The sequence below is a fragment of the Colletotrichum fructicola genome (genome assembly GCF_000319635.2).
Source record: "Colletotrichum fructicola Nara gc5 chromosome Unknown KSG_Nara_v1_contig06, whole genome shotgun sequence".
Taxonomy (NCBI): domain Eukaryota; kingdom Fungi; phylum Ascomycota; class Sordariomycetes; order Glomerellales; family Glomerellaceae; genus Colletotrichum; species Colletotrichum fructicola.
This window is the reverse complement of record NW_027094056.1, coordinates 900,046-915,568: the sequence shown is the minus strand read 5'-3', so window position 1 is coordinate 915,568 and position 15,523 is coordinate 900,046. Positions and strand designations below refer to the sequence as shown.

Below are 15,523 nucleotides of genomic sequence, written 5' to 3'. Positions count from 1 at the left end.
GGTAAGGTCAGGTTGGTTGATGTCACCGGGCGGCAGAGTCTTGTACCGGCCCCTCACTGACGTATCCCGCGGGGCCGGCTTCAATGCCGGTCGATTGGAGAGCGCTTGAGCTAAATACCCCGTGGGGAGTTTTGTTGATAGCAAAAGCGGCTTTAAGATCTCACCCGGGGTCCTTGTCAAAGAATGATTGCAGATCTGAAGCAATGCCCCGTGGGATGCCAAGATGCTCCATGAACTCGGGAGGATTTGTGGACCTACGGACTTGTCAGGGATAAGACGGAAGATAAGCTTGGCAGGACGTACTGACCAATCTGCCGAGTCCAAGCTAGCTAAGCTTTGGAAAAGCTCATTGTCGTCCATTTCCGCCGAAACTGCATCTAATAGAGGATCGATATTCATATCTGGACCCATCGACGGCGGCTGAGACATGAGCCCTTGAGTCTGAGTCGTTAAGAGATTGCTCTGGCCCATTGGCGTGTTTCTGGCCGAGTTGCGGTTGTATGGGTCGCCCAGCCCTTGGAAGATTGAAGGGTTTGATTCTCGAGACTGGGTAGATAGGCCGGAGCTAGCGGGAGTTGCAAACCCCAGATGAAAGGCCGACTGGGTCGACTGTCCACCCGACTGGGCGAAGGAATTGGACATGCTGCCAGCATTAAGAAGATTCGATGCGCTTTCATGAGTATCTTTCAGGGGCGTTTGGGTCTGAAGGTAGCTTTCGATTGTCGTGGAGATGGACACCCGCAACGCCTGGAGTTGCATTCTCATCCTGGCGTGATTCTGAACCCTGACTTGAGCATCCACCGATCTCTCAAACCAGCATAGAAGAATGACAACGGTTGGGGGCGTAGAAGAAGTTCCCATAGACTTCATTCGTTGTTCCAGCAGCATGCGTTGCTCTTCCATCCGTCCGTAGCTGTCATTAATGTCAAAGCTAGGACGGTCTCCTGCTAGTCGTAGGTGTTCCGTTCTCACGGCCTCGAAGATGCCAGCATACATGAGCTGCAAATTGAACATCTGTGGCGAAGCCGCGGCCCCGGAAGATGTTTGACATTGAGGGTTGTTCTGCTGACTCCAACTTTGCAGAGCCCGGTCCAGCTTGCGGATTCGCTCATTCTCACCATCTTGATTGCGCAGTCTTAGAAGGTCGTTCAGAAATACGGCTAGTTGAACAAGATGGTTGAAGGTGCTGATTATATGTCCCGGGCTGTGGTGCGAGTGGAATGTGCGGCCCTGTCCATCCCTCATCTGCCACGGTTCCCACTCTTCCATAGAGTCTGTCGCTAGCGTGCCAACTTTGGCGAGGTCGGAACGCTTGAAGTACGGTCGCGTACCTAACCAACTAGCAACCATAGTTTCTAATACAAAGCAGCATGCCAAAGTCCTCTTGGAGCCTTCGTCAAGTTGGCCTTGCGATGTATTCGTCGTATCGGGGGCTAGGAGAAGGGCCGCGGCGGCATACGTTGCTTTTCCAGCGGCAAGCCATGTGGCCGTTTTGTCGCCGCGACTCAGGTGCAATAATGCAAGAATCATATGAGCTCTGATGTGGCCCAACTCGTATTTCTCCAACTTTTCGCCGAGAAGATGCCTCGTCCTAGCGTGTAGGGCGACCGCACTTGTGCTGTGCTCCTCGGTCTTGGAAAGGTGTGAAGAGTATGCCAGTACCGCCCACAGTGAGCACCGGTCTCCGTGCGACATTGAGTCGGCTGTACTCGAACGATTATCGCAACTCTCCAGCACGTACGCTAGCCTAAGTATTTCGTGCTTTTGGAAGATCGGTAGCCAGGAGTGCGTGTTTGAGAAATAGGTATCCAATAAGATGGACCAGTTGTCGGGGAGCTCCGAGCGTCCAGACTGGGGCCGAGACAAAGATTCCTGTCGCATTGTCGTATCTTGCAAGGGCGAGAAGACTTGAGTGGCCATCAGAATTGAATCGATGTTGTTCTCGGCGTCTTGCGCAATAGAGTCAGATGTGCTGGGAATTGTCCCGGTATCCTGGCTAGGGTTACGCGCTGGGGAGGTAGTGCTCGTGTTCATAGGACTTGCCATGTCAGTAATCGTGCTGTTTTGGCTGTCCTGTTCGCCTCGAATCTTTGTTATGAGAGGGATGGCTTCCTTGACTCGAGAGTCAAAGGATTTGTCAGAGTTGCCCTCATTGTCGTTTTCTAACGGTTCCGCAACAGAAAGCCACTGTTCGATATGTTTTAGCACTTCTGTCTTTCTCCAGGCGTCGACGAATCCCTCGCAGGCGTCTCCATCATCAGCCAAGGTGGGCCCGATGGCTGCCAGACGGAAGGGCGGCTTCCAGCCTTGGCCATCGAGCAATGCAGAAATCCAGGAATCAGACTCGTCTATCGAGCTGAAAATCATGCCCAAGAGGATTTCTAGGGCTCGGACATAGCCTGTTCGTAGGCCGCGTTTCTTCGGTGGGTTGTAGCTGCAAGAACGCCCTGCGTCTAGACATGGTCGGCATTCTGGACGGCCACCATCGCAACGATCTTTTCGTTTTCGACACTCGTTGCATGCTCGTGTGACTCGCATCCGAGTTTTGCCATGGGCTGTCACATCGTCGGACTCTTCACCATCGGTTCTGGCTCGTTTCGTCTTTCGAGTGCTGGTAGGTCGCTCATGATCATCGTCACCTGCGGAAGTCCGGTGCCGGCGGAGAGGACTCATTGTGACATGCTGTGCGCAGCTACGAAGCTGACATCAAAATTTGTGATCAAGTCCATCGAAAGGCGGAAGAGCACCAAATCGTCATAATGGGGACGACGGGCATGTTGCCATGGGCAGGAAGATGCAAGACGGGAAGGCTGCTAGTGTCTAAGGTCCACTTGACCTGAATCGGACTCAATTGCATTAAAGGGGGTGCCGTTTATCGAGGAGACTGCTAGAAAGACTGGGTTTTAGGATGCAAAGTTTCATTGGACAAACCAGCTCTCGATCAAAGATAGTCCCTTACTCAAATGAAGCCCTGATTAGAGCCTCGGTTTCGCTATGGGAGGCAGGCCCTGCTACACTATACCCTGAACTGCGCATAATGGACCTTTTTGGCATGAATGTGTAGATATTGCATGTATCTCAATAAACGTGTGTGGGCGGCTAAGATCTTTGCCGCCCTCCTCCGCCGTCTGTGCTGAGCAGTCTAACGAGTCGTCGCTTACGTTGGCCTATTTTGAGATATGTAATCACGGCTACACCTGACTGATTTAAATAAGCATTTCTACGCGGGTCAGTGATTCGTCGAAAGCGTGCTACGTGCTATTAGCAGGGGGTTTCGCTTGACGGAGAAATAGGCCGATAGTGTCAGCAATCTCCACTTGACGCCAAATTATGTCCGCATACTCCGCATTGGGAACACCTCTGTCGGCGACTTTCTCAGCGAAGATGAGATGAAATGACTGGGACAAGCCGAGACTAGACGCCACAGGCGTTATGAATAGTCGCTATTCTGCGACTGTCCCAGAGTCATCTATCCAGCATATGTGAATAAGCCAGGCTCACGAATAGCACAAGTATAGCCGCATGTCATGGTTCCTGTTCATTTCGACCTCCAGTTCTGTCGCCAACAGCATAATCACCGAGTACGCTGGCATTGTCAGATTGGTGTCAGAGTCGGCACTTCGAGATCTCTCCTGCATGAACCGCATCCACCTATTGGAACCGGTGCAAGGTGAATGAATAGAAACTGGACAAAGCTACCACTTATGCAGGGAGTCAGAAGCTCAAAAGATAGGGATGCAAGCGCAACAAGAATGCCGGCACTGCCTGCTTTCACTTCAGGGCGCCGATCTTCGGCTCCGGCATCCGAGCCAAGACCGAGCTGGCCCAACAACAACGACCACGGCCAAGCTGCCGCAACACATGCCCAAGGAAGTGATCTGCTCATTATGGAGAGATCTTTCCACCGGTATCATGGCTGCAAAAATATACTAACCTGACGTGAAAGACAGGCAGCGCTTCCCAATCTACCCCTCACGCGGGGACGCGGGGAAGCAGCGCGGGAACACTGAGCGGCAAAGGCTTCATCCGATGCTGCCGAGCAGCGAAGCACCATTAACATTGCTTGTTGCAATGCTAGGCGAACATTTGAAGCTACCTGCGTCCTCCAGAAAATACTTTGAGTGGCATTGGTTTTCGAATACCCCGAAAACTATTCAACTCGCAAGCCTGACATCATTTTCAAAATGACCGATCTGCATAGCCTCCCAGCCGGCTCACGCCCTCAGAATGCTATTCGCAACAATGGCCCAGACCACCTTGTTTTGGAGAGACTAAAACTGAGAGAGCTTGCGGAGGGTTGGCCATCTTACAGGTATGAAGCTGTATGACCGAACTTAACCAATTATTGTTCTAACCTATAATTCCCCCACAGAGATGCTTGCGAATGGGAAAATTTCGAGTCGATTTTTCATCCGGGCGCATACGTCTACACGACCTGGTCCGGCCGAGTTCCCTTCACAGACTTCATTGCGGCGTCGAAGGCAGGAATGGATAAAGGGGCATTCATCATGCACCGGTGCCACGGCTGCAGCACAGACATCAACCCAGAGGCCACTCGTGCTGTCACCAAACTCAAAGCGACTATCACGCAGCGCTTCGATTTCGATGGTACGGAGTTTGATGTCGAGGCAGACTGTCGCTTCTGCTTCTTCTTTGAGAAGGTGGGCGACCGGTGGGGTGCGCGGCTTGTGAGGCATTGGTATGAGAAGGACAAGGTGATACCCACAAACCCAGCCAAGTTCCCTAAGATAGACGAGGAGAAGCTATCGAAATATCCTCCTGGATACAAGTATCTTGCGTATTTCCAAGAGCTTACGATGGGTGTTGAGGTACTGCTGGACTTGCCTGGCCATCGTCGGCATGTTGGCACTCGTAATCTCGAAAAACATGACCTGCTGTACTGGCAGGCAAAGGACTGGGTTGATGGCAAGGACATCGATATTTAGGATAGAATTATGAAAGTTCATCCCGGATCGCTTGCTGCACAAATAGAGCTGTGTGCCTGTCTTGAGATCACCACCGTGGCACCGAAATGGGCCTCAAGGGTAGAAGATACAGTGACAACTGAGTAATTCGTTTGTTCTAGTCTTTCCGGGACTTCGCTATCCGAATACATATCCATGTTCATTATTATCCGTGTAATTGTGGTTTCTGTCATCGTCTCCTGTTTCTAAAATCATATGCATTCATCTGTATTGATTATCCGCCCAAATCGAAAAAGTCTAGTTCTATAACTGCGCACAGATTGTTTACGTACTGTCTACGTCTACTTGGAGGAAGCAGCTTGCTCATTTTCGTTAATCTTCGCTTGCATTGCCGCCCTCATCACCTCCACAGGCGCCTTTCTCCCCGTCCATAACTCGAACTGCGCATAGGCTTGCTCCTCCAAGACATCGACACCTCTGAATACCCTCCAGCCTTCATGCAGGGAGGCCACAAACATCATTCCTGTGACCTGAGGTCGGTAGGCCATCTCCACCAGAACCCCTGACTTAGCCCCTGAAAACAGCGCCGCAGGGATTTTCTCCGAGCCCAGATCATCGGCGGGAATGCAGGCGACTACAACTCGAAGCGGCTTGGCAGAAGCACCGCGTCTTTGTCTGTCCGCGACAACCTCCTCCAAAGTCTCAAACACATGAGCTTCCTTGATTCCTGGGAAATTGATCGCCATATCATATGCCTTCGATGCTGTGCGGTTGACGATGAGAACTTCCGAAATCCCAAGCTCTTGGATGGCAAAGCAGGCAGCACGAGCTGCTCCGCCAGCGCCCAGCACCAAAGCAGCGGACGACTGCAAATCCTGAAGTTCGCTCTTCGCTATACATCTCTTGATGCCATGCCAGTCCGTATTATCGCCGACCAATCGCCGCTTCCCGGATGTCGGGTCGGTGTCGACAACGACGGTGTTCACGGCCCCGATCTTGTCGGCGAAGTCGGTGACCGAGTCTAGTAGTCTGCCAATCTGAAGCTTGTGGGGGAATGTGACGGAGGCTCCGCCGAAGTCATCTCGGTGGATGATTTCTTTGACTGTATCATCCACGCTCACTGTCTGGTGGATCTGGTAGTGATGAGGTAGGCCGAGCTCCCTGAAGCCGGTGTTGTGCAGCGTTGGAGACAGAGTATGGGAGATGTTGTGCCCGAATATGAAAAAGTTCTTCGTTGGTCCCTCGCGGGAGGAGACATCTGCGTTCATGATAGGCAAGAGAAACTGGCGACAAACAGTCGAGCGAGTTCAATAGGTTATTGCCAGAGATTGACCAGTAAGATACCGCTAGAGCTTGTTCAAAACTTTACAGCAAGCTCTCAAATCATATGGTGGAAGCTGAACGAGGACGAGTTAGATTCTTGGATGGGGATGGCCGCGAGCCAAATTCTACTATCATCCGCCGATACCCTTGACGGGGGAAGTCTTGCTACAACGGAAGAGACATCTTCCGCCAATTCCGCATGACATCAATTCAGGTGACGTGTGATTTGACATCAGTGAAGACTTTTGTATTGCATTCCAAAAGAATCCTGATAGATCTGGATCGTGGAACTCAAGAATTCAATTACAAGCATCTCCCAAGGATTCTGCTCATTCCATGACGCCAAACCTTCATTGACGGCTCGATGACAGTACAGCCTCCAATAGACGGCATCATCTGCATGGAATTCATCGTCTCATTCATGCATTGATATTGGTATCTTGATCGTCTAGTTTCCCGCGCTATGTACAGTGATCACTCAGCTCCATTACCGCCTCTTACTTTATATGCTTTCAAAATTTCGTCTCTCATGATGTTCCCAGGTGCTTTCCGAGCAGTGAAGAGCTCGAACTGTTTGATTCCCTGTTCCGGGAGAACCTTCAGTCCGTCAACAGCGATCCAACCTTGATCGCTCATTTCCCGAACCTGCTTGAGTAATGGTGGTTCCAACGGCATATACGACAGCTGCACACGATGTCAGAATTGGTCAATCATGAGACTTGTAGCATATGCTCACCTCAATGGCAACACCTCCCGTCGGACTAGCTAGCCAGTCCGCGGGAAGACTAGTGTCTGCAGATGGTTGGCCGTCTTTCGCAAACGTCGAGATGCAGGAAACGATAATAGTAGGTCGGTCAAAGTTCTCTGGCCACGGATCTGACTTAGACGATAGCAAAGTCATTGCTGGGATATCGGTGGTGCTGTCAGGTGTGCCTTCCGCGCTGTTCGCCGAGCTTCGGGATGACGACCGCGATTGACTTCCTCTCCCATTTTTTGAGCAATATCCTTGGAAGTGCCTTAGCATCTCCTCAGCATGCTTGAGCGTCCTATTGTGTATGAAGATATTCCGGACCCCTAGACGCAGCAAAGCGTACATCGCAGCCCGCGCCATACCGCCTGCCCCAACCACGAGAGCTGTCGTTCGCCTCTTCACACCATTGATGGGGGAGAGATTCTGGCGTATGCATGTATGAATGCCAATCCAATCGGTATTGTCTCCATAAAGAGCCGCAACGGGGCCTGTTCTGTTTCGGTCGATCAGAGAGTCGATGCTTGCTGACCGGAGAGGTATCAACGTGTTGACGGCACCAATGGCCTGCGCCTCTGGGCTTGTCAGATCTACCAGTGCAAATACCTCCTTCTTGAACGGGGCAGTGATACTGGCTCCTCCAAAGTTCTCGTCCGATATCAGGTGTCTCAGGTGGTTAACTGTAGGGTGCTGAAAGATTTTGTATTCGTGAGGCATTCCGCATGATTCGAATGCAGCGTTATGCATTGCCGGCGATAGACTCTGCAGCACGTTGATGCCATAGATACCAAAGTACATGGGGTCCAGGAGGAAAGAAGAGTACAGAGCCTTTTGGGCTTCCTGGATAGTGAGGAGGGTATCATTCAAAGGTGATGAGGTGATGGACCTCAGCAGAGGGTCGGTTACTGGTGAGAATACCTGATTCAAGTAACAGGACATTCGCCCCAGGCGGCCGGTATTATAGGCGATGAGCGGAATCTTAAAGTCTGCTGATTTGCTCTGAATGAAGTACTTGGCCGCAAAGTTGTCTGTCGTCGACTCAGCTTCTCGGCATATTCGTACGATATCGCAACCCAAGCGTTCCGCAAGTTGTGCGTGGGCTGTAAGTGCTGGGTTGTCCCAACCGTGTTCCAAGACCGTGTTATCGGTATATTGTCCGATGATCTTCGCCGTTCCTCTGGCTGCAATTATGCTTCTGAGAATTTGCTCGCCACAGCTCAAGTCCACGCAAAGATACTCTGGTGCGAGTCGGAGGCCGTGATCGATGAGACGAAGATAGTAGACCAAGTCTTGCCGCGGACAGGAGTCGTCGAACTGAACGTTGAATATGACAGGAAGACGCGTGTATCGCTTGACGGCGTAGTACTGCCGGCTGATGAAATTGGCCACCGGCTCATCGAAGTTGAGTGATCTGGCCCGCATCTCTCGTAGTGATATCACCAACTCTGCAACATCAGCTGTCGTGTTGATATCTCGGAGCAATGGTCCAGCGTTGTCCACATCCATCATCGGCAAAGTCAGGGAGTAGGTGAAAGGTCTGTGTTCTGGAGCTAACGATGGCGTGCCATGGCTGACGTGGTACAATCCTGATTCGTGATGGTCGCGGTTGGTGATGCGGAACAGCAGTTCAAGGAAGTCGTGCTCTACCCGCTTGAGGGCTAAAGACCTCGGAGACTGCTGGCCGGATCCAGAAACATGATCAGCTACCTGGCCGTAGCTGTCCGAGATATTGTAGAACTCGAAATTGGAAAGCGACCTATGTGTTGGTCCGCTCAAGTATATCAAGCGGCTGATGGCTTCTGTATCCCAAACCCGCAGATGTCTTTTGATTTCCTCGGCGTCTCGTAGGACGTAGATGACTGGGTGAGTCTGGGCGTACTCGGATAGCCAGGTCTGACCTGTACCCTCCACGGCTCCAGGCCCGCATGCAATGACGGCTCTTGTTGGGTTATCGAATAGCATTGCCCTCATCAATCTCAACTCCTCACGTCGATATTCCACGGCACCGTGTTCCGCCTTGTAAGCCGCCCGCGAAAGACCTGTCACCTGGAAGAAATGCTGGTCTGCGTCGAGGAGACGAAATCCGAGCGCGCCGGATGCCATGACTGCCAAAGTCGATCTTCCAGTCCCACGAATTCCTACCAGAGCAATGGATGCGTCCGGATTGTAGCCCTTGGCGCGGGGACTGAAGCCGCGCCAGGGCGTCGGCGGCGAGGACTGAGGGGGCGACATCCCTAGACTGGTGTTGTCGCTGAAGCCATGACAAGCGGACGTCCCTGGGGATGTGGACACAAACGAGGATGAATTAGACATGGCTATTCAGATGGTTTCCAGCACATTGGCCTCGCGAGAGACAGTCGACCGTTCAAAAGAGTCAGGCCACTCCGGGAGATGGTGTCGGCTTCGGTCGTCGTCGCGGCATCGTTGACCGCCCTAGCACCCAGTCTTGCTGTGCGACACGTCGCTTACACAAGACAAGTGATCAAGGCCTCGGAAAAACATTGAACGCGGTGCTATGGGAAAAGTTGGTGTTCACGTCTTCTCCAACGGCATTTGACGTTGAGGAGGAAAATCGATCCGGCATGTGGCGGGTAACCTCCCGGATGTTTCTTTAGTGGGGGCGGGGCCCGGGCCAAGTCGCCGATGAGCGGAAAAGAACTTAGCCGCCGCCTGCCGGGACCCGACCCGTTCGTTGAACCGATACGGAAGAAACCACACTTGGCATCATGCATGCTCCCGATCGTGGGCTTTTCTTGTGATGATTTGCACGTCGTGCCAATGTGCCTGTTCTTGAAAACGTTCGTGCTGTATTTGCCTAAATACCTGATGAACTGCCTTTGACCGCCAAGGAACAAGACGCTAGAACGAAAGGACACCAGTGCTGACCAAAGACACGGGCAGAGTCGGGTGTGTGACGGAAGAACTCGCGAATGCTGTGTGACTCCCATAATTGTAAAATAATGGCCTAGCTGAATGCTGTAAACATCAATCCTAGATGCCTATTCATCCAACACCCAAAGAAGAATTCGTTGGTAAAAATGATCTCAACGCATGTGATGAGCGCCAGGAGCATGGTTGGCGTTGTGGTCGCCGTACCAGCCATTTTCGCCCTCAAGCACGCGTGGGAAGTGTACGATCAGATCCGTGTCATCGACAGACGTCGAATACATAGCAACAACGGCATCTCTGATGCATATTGCCAATCTTCAACCATTAAAGATATCGTCAACCCGAGAACCCATGTCTCGACATCCGACTCACGATACGTGGACTTGACCTTACCGAAGAACGCAAGTAAAGTAACAGACGAACGGATCTTGGCGGCCTTCACGCATGGCTTCTTCGGTGGTAAAGTCTTTGCGCCGGAGAGGATAGTGCTGGCAGCCATCGGGCGGGATCTCACTGGTTTCGAAGGTGAGTCAGGATATTTTGTCTTCCGAGTATAGCTGATTATCAAAAAGGCGTGGGAACAAATTCCGAACTTCAAAGAGTCTGGACAGTTTCGGGAGTTTCTTCCCTAAAGCTTCCTACATTGCATTCGTTGTTGTTTGGCGCGTTTCAAGTCTGCAACATCGAGCTTCAATACGAGGATAAGGACGCTGGGGACAGTCCCAGTACGAGGAGCAGCATCGACTTCGCCTACGGCAGCGACCAAGGCCGATTTGCAGGCGCTCATAGGTTTAGTGTTATACGAAACTCGAATCGATCGGACGAGATTCGGGTGGTATTCGAGAGCTTGTCATGCAATCCGACTGTGAACAAGCCCTTTGCCCCAGGATTTGCACTTGTCTTTCACAGGGTTTACGCTATGCTCTTGTTCCAAGACAGCGTCGCGAGCCTTGTGCGGGACTTGAACGGGGTATAAGGCTCCAAATTAAAAGAAGGGCTCGAACAGAAATGTTTCCTCAATTAGTCCGGCTTTTGACAATGCAGGCAGGAGGCGTCTTGCATGTCCGGGTATTTGTATTGTGTGAGGGGGGGCGTGGGCGCGACAACTTGAGGCTGATTGGACACCCAATAAGGTAAGGTAGTCGCAATTACAAGTGTGCTGAAAGGTAATTTTGTGTGACCATGTATGATAGATATTACACCTCTCAGAATCTAATTGTTTTCGTATTGAGACTATACTATCCGGCTGCTAGGATCTCTTGAGAGAAACATCATGCCAATGATATCTCGTCACGTTAGTAAAGACTTGGGGTTTGGGAGAGTATGTACTCTTATTGAAAATGCTATGTATGCTCTCCACTACTTAAATACAATGGGCCCGCCAAATGCAAGATCTAAAGCTCGCAATGCCTAAACGAAATGAAAAAGACAATTACAAACAGATTGGTACATATGAACAAGAAGTAAAAATTAGCCCCTTACTGACCGCTGTCGATGACATCGGGGATGTTGCGGCTGGTCCAGGCGCTCCAGTCCTTGCAAACCTGGTCAACCTTGGAGGGAATCTGGAACTGTCTGATCTTGTCGGGCTGGACGATGAACTGAGAGAAGAGACCAGCAGATGCGTGCCAGGCGATGTGGCAATGGAAGGGCCAGGCACCAGGGTTCTCCTGAGCGTCGAACTGCATGACCATGTGGCCACCGGCGCGGACCTGCTGGACGTCACGACGCTGGGGGTTGGAGGGGTTGGTGATGGTTCCGTCCCAGGTCAGGCCGTCACCCTCGGCGAGGATGTACATGTTGAAGCCGTGAAGATGCATAGGGTGACTGAGAATTCATTAGCTTCAAGTTGATTCTGGGGAGTATAAGGCGATACTTACGCTGCAGGGCTGTTGTTGCTGACAATGACACGAACGCTACCGTTGTTGGCAACGTTCTTGACGTTCCAGTCAGCAGCATAGGTGAGGTTGTTCTTGTTGGTCTGAAGAAGGGTGGGGCTGTTGAAGTCGCCGCGGAAGTCCTCGCCGTCAAGAGTCCACTGAACAATACCAGAAGCGTTGCGGGTAACCTGGATCTCCATGGTCTTGACGTAGCTAGGAGTGGGGGGAGTAAGCTTCATGACGGGCTTGGTGATGGCAAGGTCGTCGTTGGCGCAGTTGCCGGGGTCAGGAACGTTCCAGGCAGTGCTGGTGGGGTTCTGGTTCTGGTCGGCCTGGTCGTAGAACAGAGCAGCGAGACCGAGAGGCTGGTTAGCCAGACTGCAGCTGGTGAGGTTGCTGCGGATCCAGTAAGAGCTCTTGGCGTTGCCGGCGTTGGCCTTGACGAGGACATCAGTGCGCTGGCCGATGCCGAGAGTGACGACCTTGGTGTCGTAGGCCTCGACGGGGACGAAGTCGTTGGCGATGACGGTCATGGTGTGTCCATCGATGGAGAAACGCTGAGTACCCTCGGCACCGGAGTTGATGAGACGGAGACGGTGAGTCTTGCCGGTCTGGAACTTGAACTTGGAGATACCAGCATTGTTGGTGCACTTGGTCTTGTCTCCAGCAGCAACAGTGGAGCAGTTGAAGTTACCCTTGCCGTTGATGAGGTTGTTGTCAGAGAAGACCAGGCCAGAGGCGTTAGGGGTCAGAATGTCCTCAATGATGTCGAAGTATTGCTTGTGGTACCAATCAGAGAGGAAGACGGGGCCGACATCAATGTCGTAGGCAGACTTTCCAGGGCCGTAGACCACGATGGGACCGGTAAGACCACCGGCATACTGAGAAGAGTAGTGAGAGTGGTACCAAGAGGTTCCGTAGAGGGTAGCCTAAAGTGAGCTGTCAGTACTAGGGCATCTCATAGTCGGGAGAATCTCGCGTGGGTGGTGGGGATGCATACCTGGAACTTGTACGTGTAGCTCTTGCCGGGGGCAATAGGGCACTGGCTGATGGCAGGGACACCGTCCTCCCACTGAGTGTTCTGCTGACGGAATCCGTGCCAATGCAGGGAGGTACCCTCAGGGTTGTTGTCAATGTTGTTGTGAACCGTGACCTGGATCCAGTCTCCCCAGTTTGCCTCAATGGTGGGGCCGGGGTAAGCTCCGTTCACCAGGAGAACCTGACGCTCATATCCATCGGGGGCGATGACGCCTCGGCTAATGGTGAAGTCGTAGTTGCGGACGACGCCAGTGTTGGGCCACTGCTTGTAGTAGTTCGTGCCATCGGCTGTCAGAGGGCCCCACGGGAAGCCGTTGGGCAAAGGGTTGTTGTTCAAAAAGTTCGGAAGCTTGGGGGCATTTGGTGTGCCGAGGACGCAGTTTCTGTTTAGAAAATTAGACGAAGCTCATTGTCGCAGAATAAAGAGTGTGATAGCGTACCCGTTTGTCTTGCTCTGCTGCAAAGCCGCTTGGACCGTAAATAGCCACTTAAGGCTGCCTTTCATAAGGTCTTTGATGGCGACCATCTTGGCGGCGCACTAATGTGGATCAGAAGAAACGAATGTAAGTAGAGACCAAAGAGAGAATGAAGTCAAGAGCCTGAGTGAGTGACTGATGATGGATCCAAAAGCCAAGAAACGGGGTGAGCATGTTTGAGCTATATACCTGCTCGAAGGAGGCTCGAGTTCATCATAACTCGAGTCCTGATCGGATACTCAAAGGGACCGGACTGCATAATGCCGGCTTCACGGCTTCTAGAGTCGATCCCCATCCCCACATCCCAGGCTGCCGGCTCGGGAACCTCCATACTTGGACGATGTCCGTAACGAGAACAACAAGCTTGACCTGATCGGCGCCTGCACTACTGCACAGGACAGATGATTCTAAGCTAGCCTGGCGCGTGGGCTAATAATGGTGCCAGCCACATGCGTAGTCCCTGATATTCTAGCGTGGCTTAGCGCCAGGCTCGTGTCTTGTGCCTGAGAGTAGAGACGATTTGGGGCCAGATGTTTGGTAACTTTCGACGGAAGCCGGGTCGATTGGATGAGTTACGAAAATTTGACATTATTTCCAAATATGGAAGTAAGATTGTGAAGGTTTCCGAGCCGTAGAGTGTTCGTCGGAAAGCTTCGAGCTGCCAGGTACCGCCTACACATCACACGCAGCGGTTGCCTTGGGAATTATTCTGTGTTCGCTGCCTAATATAGCCAACAGAATTTGCCAATCATCGTCATCGGATCAAAAGTTTCCAGTCTTACATGCAAAAGGGGGCTCACAAAGGGGGTTCAGGTGAACGGTAAGCGGCCGTTGGAAGCTAGAGCGGGTGTAGCGGGAAGGCTTTTGATACGAGTCTGCTAATGGTTAGAGTTTGTTCGTGCGCTTACACGATTGTGGAATTGCTTCAGCCGCCGGTTGAGAATACGTATCTGCACCAAGAATCCTTCGTCTGACTCAAAGAAAACTCAAGACCGACATATTCGGGTCATGTATTCGGGTCCGTCGGAATTAGGGAATCCACTCCAACAACATGCACCTTTCATTCGTGCAGCAACTTGAATGGGGCTGTCATACCGTTCGACTTACGTATGTGGAGAACCCGAGAGCGACTACGATGAACGGCGCCCTGAAACGTTGAAACGGACTTCCGGGGGCACTAGAATGAATCAAGCAGACTGTCATACCATACTTCCAAACCTGCCAGCGCTTCTTTTGGAGATGCCGTGAAATGCCATGTTTCCTCGGCCTTCAAACCCGCGCAAGTGCAGCAAGCCTGCTGTTCTGGCATCCACCTCAGCCCGGGCTACACAGCGGCTTGAGTGCTTGCACACTCTCGTCCGAGCTGTGTCGCCCAATACGGTTGTGGCAGAGCTGAACATCGGATTTCGTAATTGGAATACTAACGATTGGAAACACGCTGTCAAAGTCTCACGTCAAGAAACGCTTCATTCTGATCCAATGCTTCAAAGGCACAAGATCTGCAGGACGAGGTTTAGGGCTGATGGGTAGCATCAAAGGATCCGTAAGATAAGAAATGCAACCCAATCTCAAGTGACCAAAAAAGGACACTCTCACATCGCCCTTTGCTGTTGGGGGCGGGAGATCGGCGCTAGGAGGGCTAACCGGGATGATCCCCCTTACACCAAGACGCACCGCGTCGGCATCTTCAGCTCGTAGCGCGCCGAAAGACGCTCAGGCGAATCCCCTTTAGGGCGCGTTCTTGGACTGCCGAAAACCGGTGCTCTTACCCTTTCAATTCAAATCGATCGAAACAGCAGATCCTGCATTCCGTACCGGGCAGGCGGTTGACCCGGAGACGGAACGTGGTTGCACTGTGCATCGTGCATCCTGCAGGGCTCTGCGACAGACAGTCCCAAAGGCTCGGATGAGCTGCGCCTCTGTCGGAACGTGCGAGCCCGAGAACGGATGGCAAGTATGATTGATGTTGACTGCAGCTGAGCGTGACCTTGACCTTTTGGCGGGCGCATGTGCTTCTTTGAAGTATCTGACCATGAGCCGATGACGACGACTCCTTGCAAGGCTTCCTTCTTTAGGCATCGACGGCCGGAATGATAACCATAAGTTTAACGGTATCTTGTTTTGTTCCGGCGGAGTTGCGGAGCAGCGCTGCAAGGCCAGATAGCGATCGCTGAGGCTGAACTCCGATGCAAGGATTGGCTGTCAACAAATACCACGATGGATGTACGATGAATCGGGGTTTCC

At 52.1% G+C, this 15,523-nt stretch overlaps 6 protein-coding genes across 6 annotated transcripts; 2 read left to right on the top strand and 4 right to left on the bottom strand.

Annotated features, from left to right (window-relative positions):
* Positions 1–160: 160 nt before the first annotated feature.
* qutA-0 (Quinic acid utilization activator) lies at positions 161–2,367 on the bottom strand (the record flags this gene model as incomplete). Its single annotated transcript, XM_032027543.1, has 2 exons — positions 161–254; positions 308–2,367. 2 exons carry the CDS (start codon positions 2,365–2,367, stop codon positions 161–163), a joined length of 2,154 nt encoding a protein of 717 aa, XP_031876121.1.
* Positions 2,368–4,184: 1,817 nt separating this feature from the next.
* CGGC5_v010538 (PEP2-like protein) lies at positions 4,185–4,946 on the top strand (the record flags this gene model as incomplete). Its single annotated transcript, XM_032027542.1, has 2 exons — positions 4,185–4,312; positions 4,373–4,946. 2 exons carry the CDS (start codon positions 4,185–4,187, stop codon positions 4,944–4,946), a joined length of 702 nt encoding a protein of 233 aa, XP_031876120.1.
* A 320-nt stretch (positions 4,947–5,266) lies between these two features.
* On the bottom strand, positions 5,267–6,193 carry CGGC5_v010537 (Pentafunctional AROM polypeptide; the record flags this gene model as incomplete). The annotated part of the gene is made up of 1 exon (XM_032027541.1): positions 5,267–6,193. The coding sequence occupies one exon, from the start codon at positions 6,191–6,193 to the stop codon at positions 5,267–5,269; it is 927 nt and encodes a 308-aa protein (XP_031876100.1).
* A 529-nt stretch (positions 6,194–6,722) lies between these two features.
* Positions 6,723–9,309, bottom strand: qutR (Quinate repressor protein; the record flags this gene model as incomplete). The annotated part of the gene is made up of 2 exons (XM_032027540.1): positions 6,723–6,932; positions 6,985–9,309. 2 exons carry the CDS (start codon positions 9,307–9,309, stop codon positions 6,723–6,725), a joined length of 2,535 nt encoding a protein of 844 aa, XP_031876088.1.
* Positions 9,310–10,034: 725 nt separating this feature from the next.
* On the top strand, positions 10,035–10,861 carry CGGC5_v010535 (uncharacterized protein; the record flags this gene model as incomplete). Its single annotated transcript, XM_032027539.1, has 2 exons — positions 10,035–10,410; positions 10,458–10,861. 2 exons carry the CDS (start codon positions 10,035–10,037, stop codon positions 10,859–10,861), a joined length of 780 nt encoding a protein of 259 aa, XP_031876114.1.
* A 502-nt stretch (positions 10,862–11,363) lies between these two features.
* ptaK-0 (oxidoreductase ptaK) lies at positions 11,364–13,329 on the bottom strand (the record flags this gene model as incomplete). Its single annotated transcript, XM_032027538.1, has 4 exons — positions 11,364–11,712; positions 11,766–12,694; positions 12,766–13,186; positions 13,244–13,329. 4 exons carry the CDS (start codon positions 13,327–13,329, stop codon positions 11,364–11,366), a joined length of 1,785 nt encoding a protein of 594 aa, XP_031876091.1.
* Between the last annotated feature and the right edge of the window lie 2,194 nt (positions 13,330–15,523).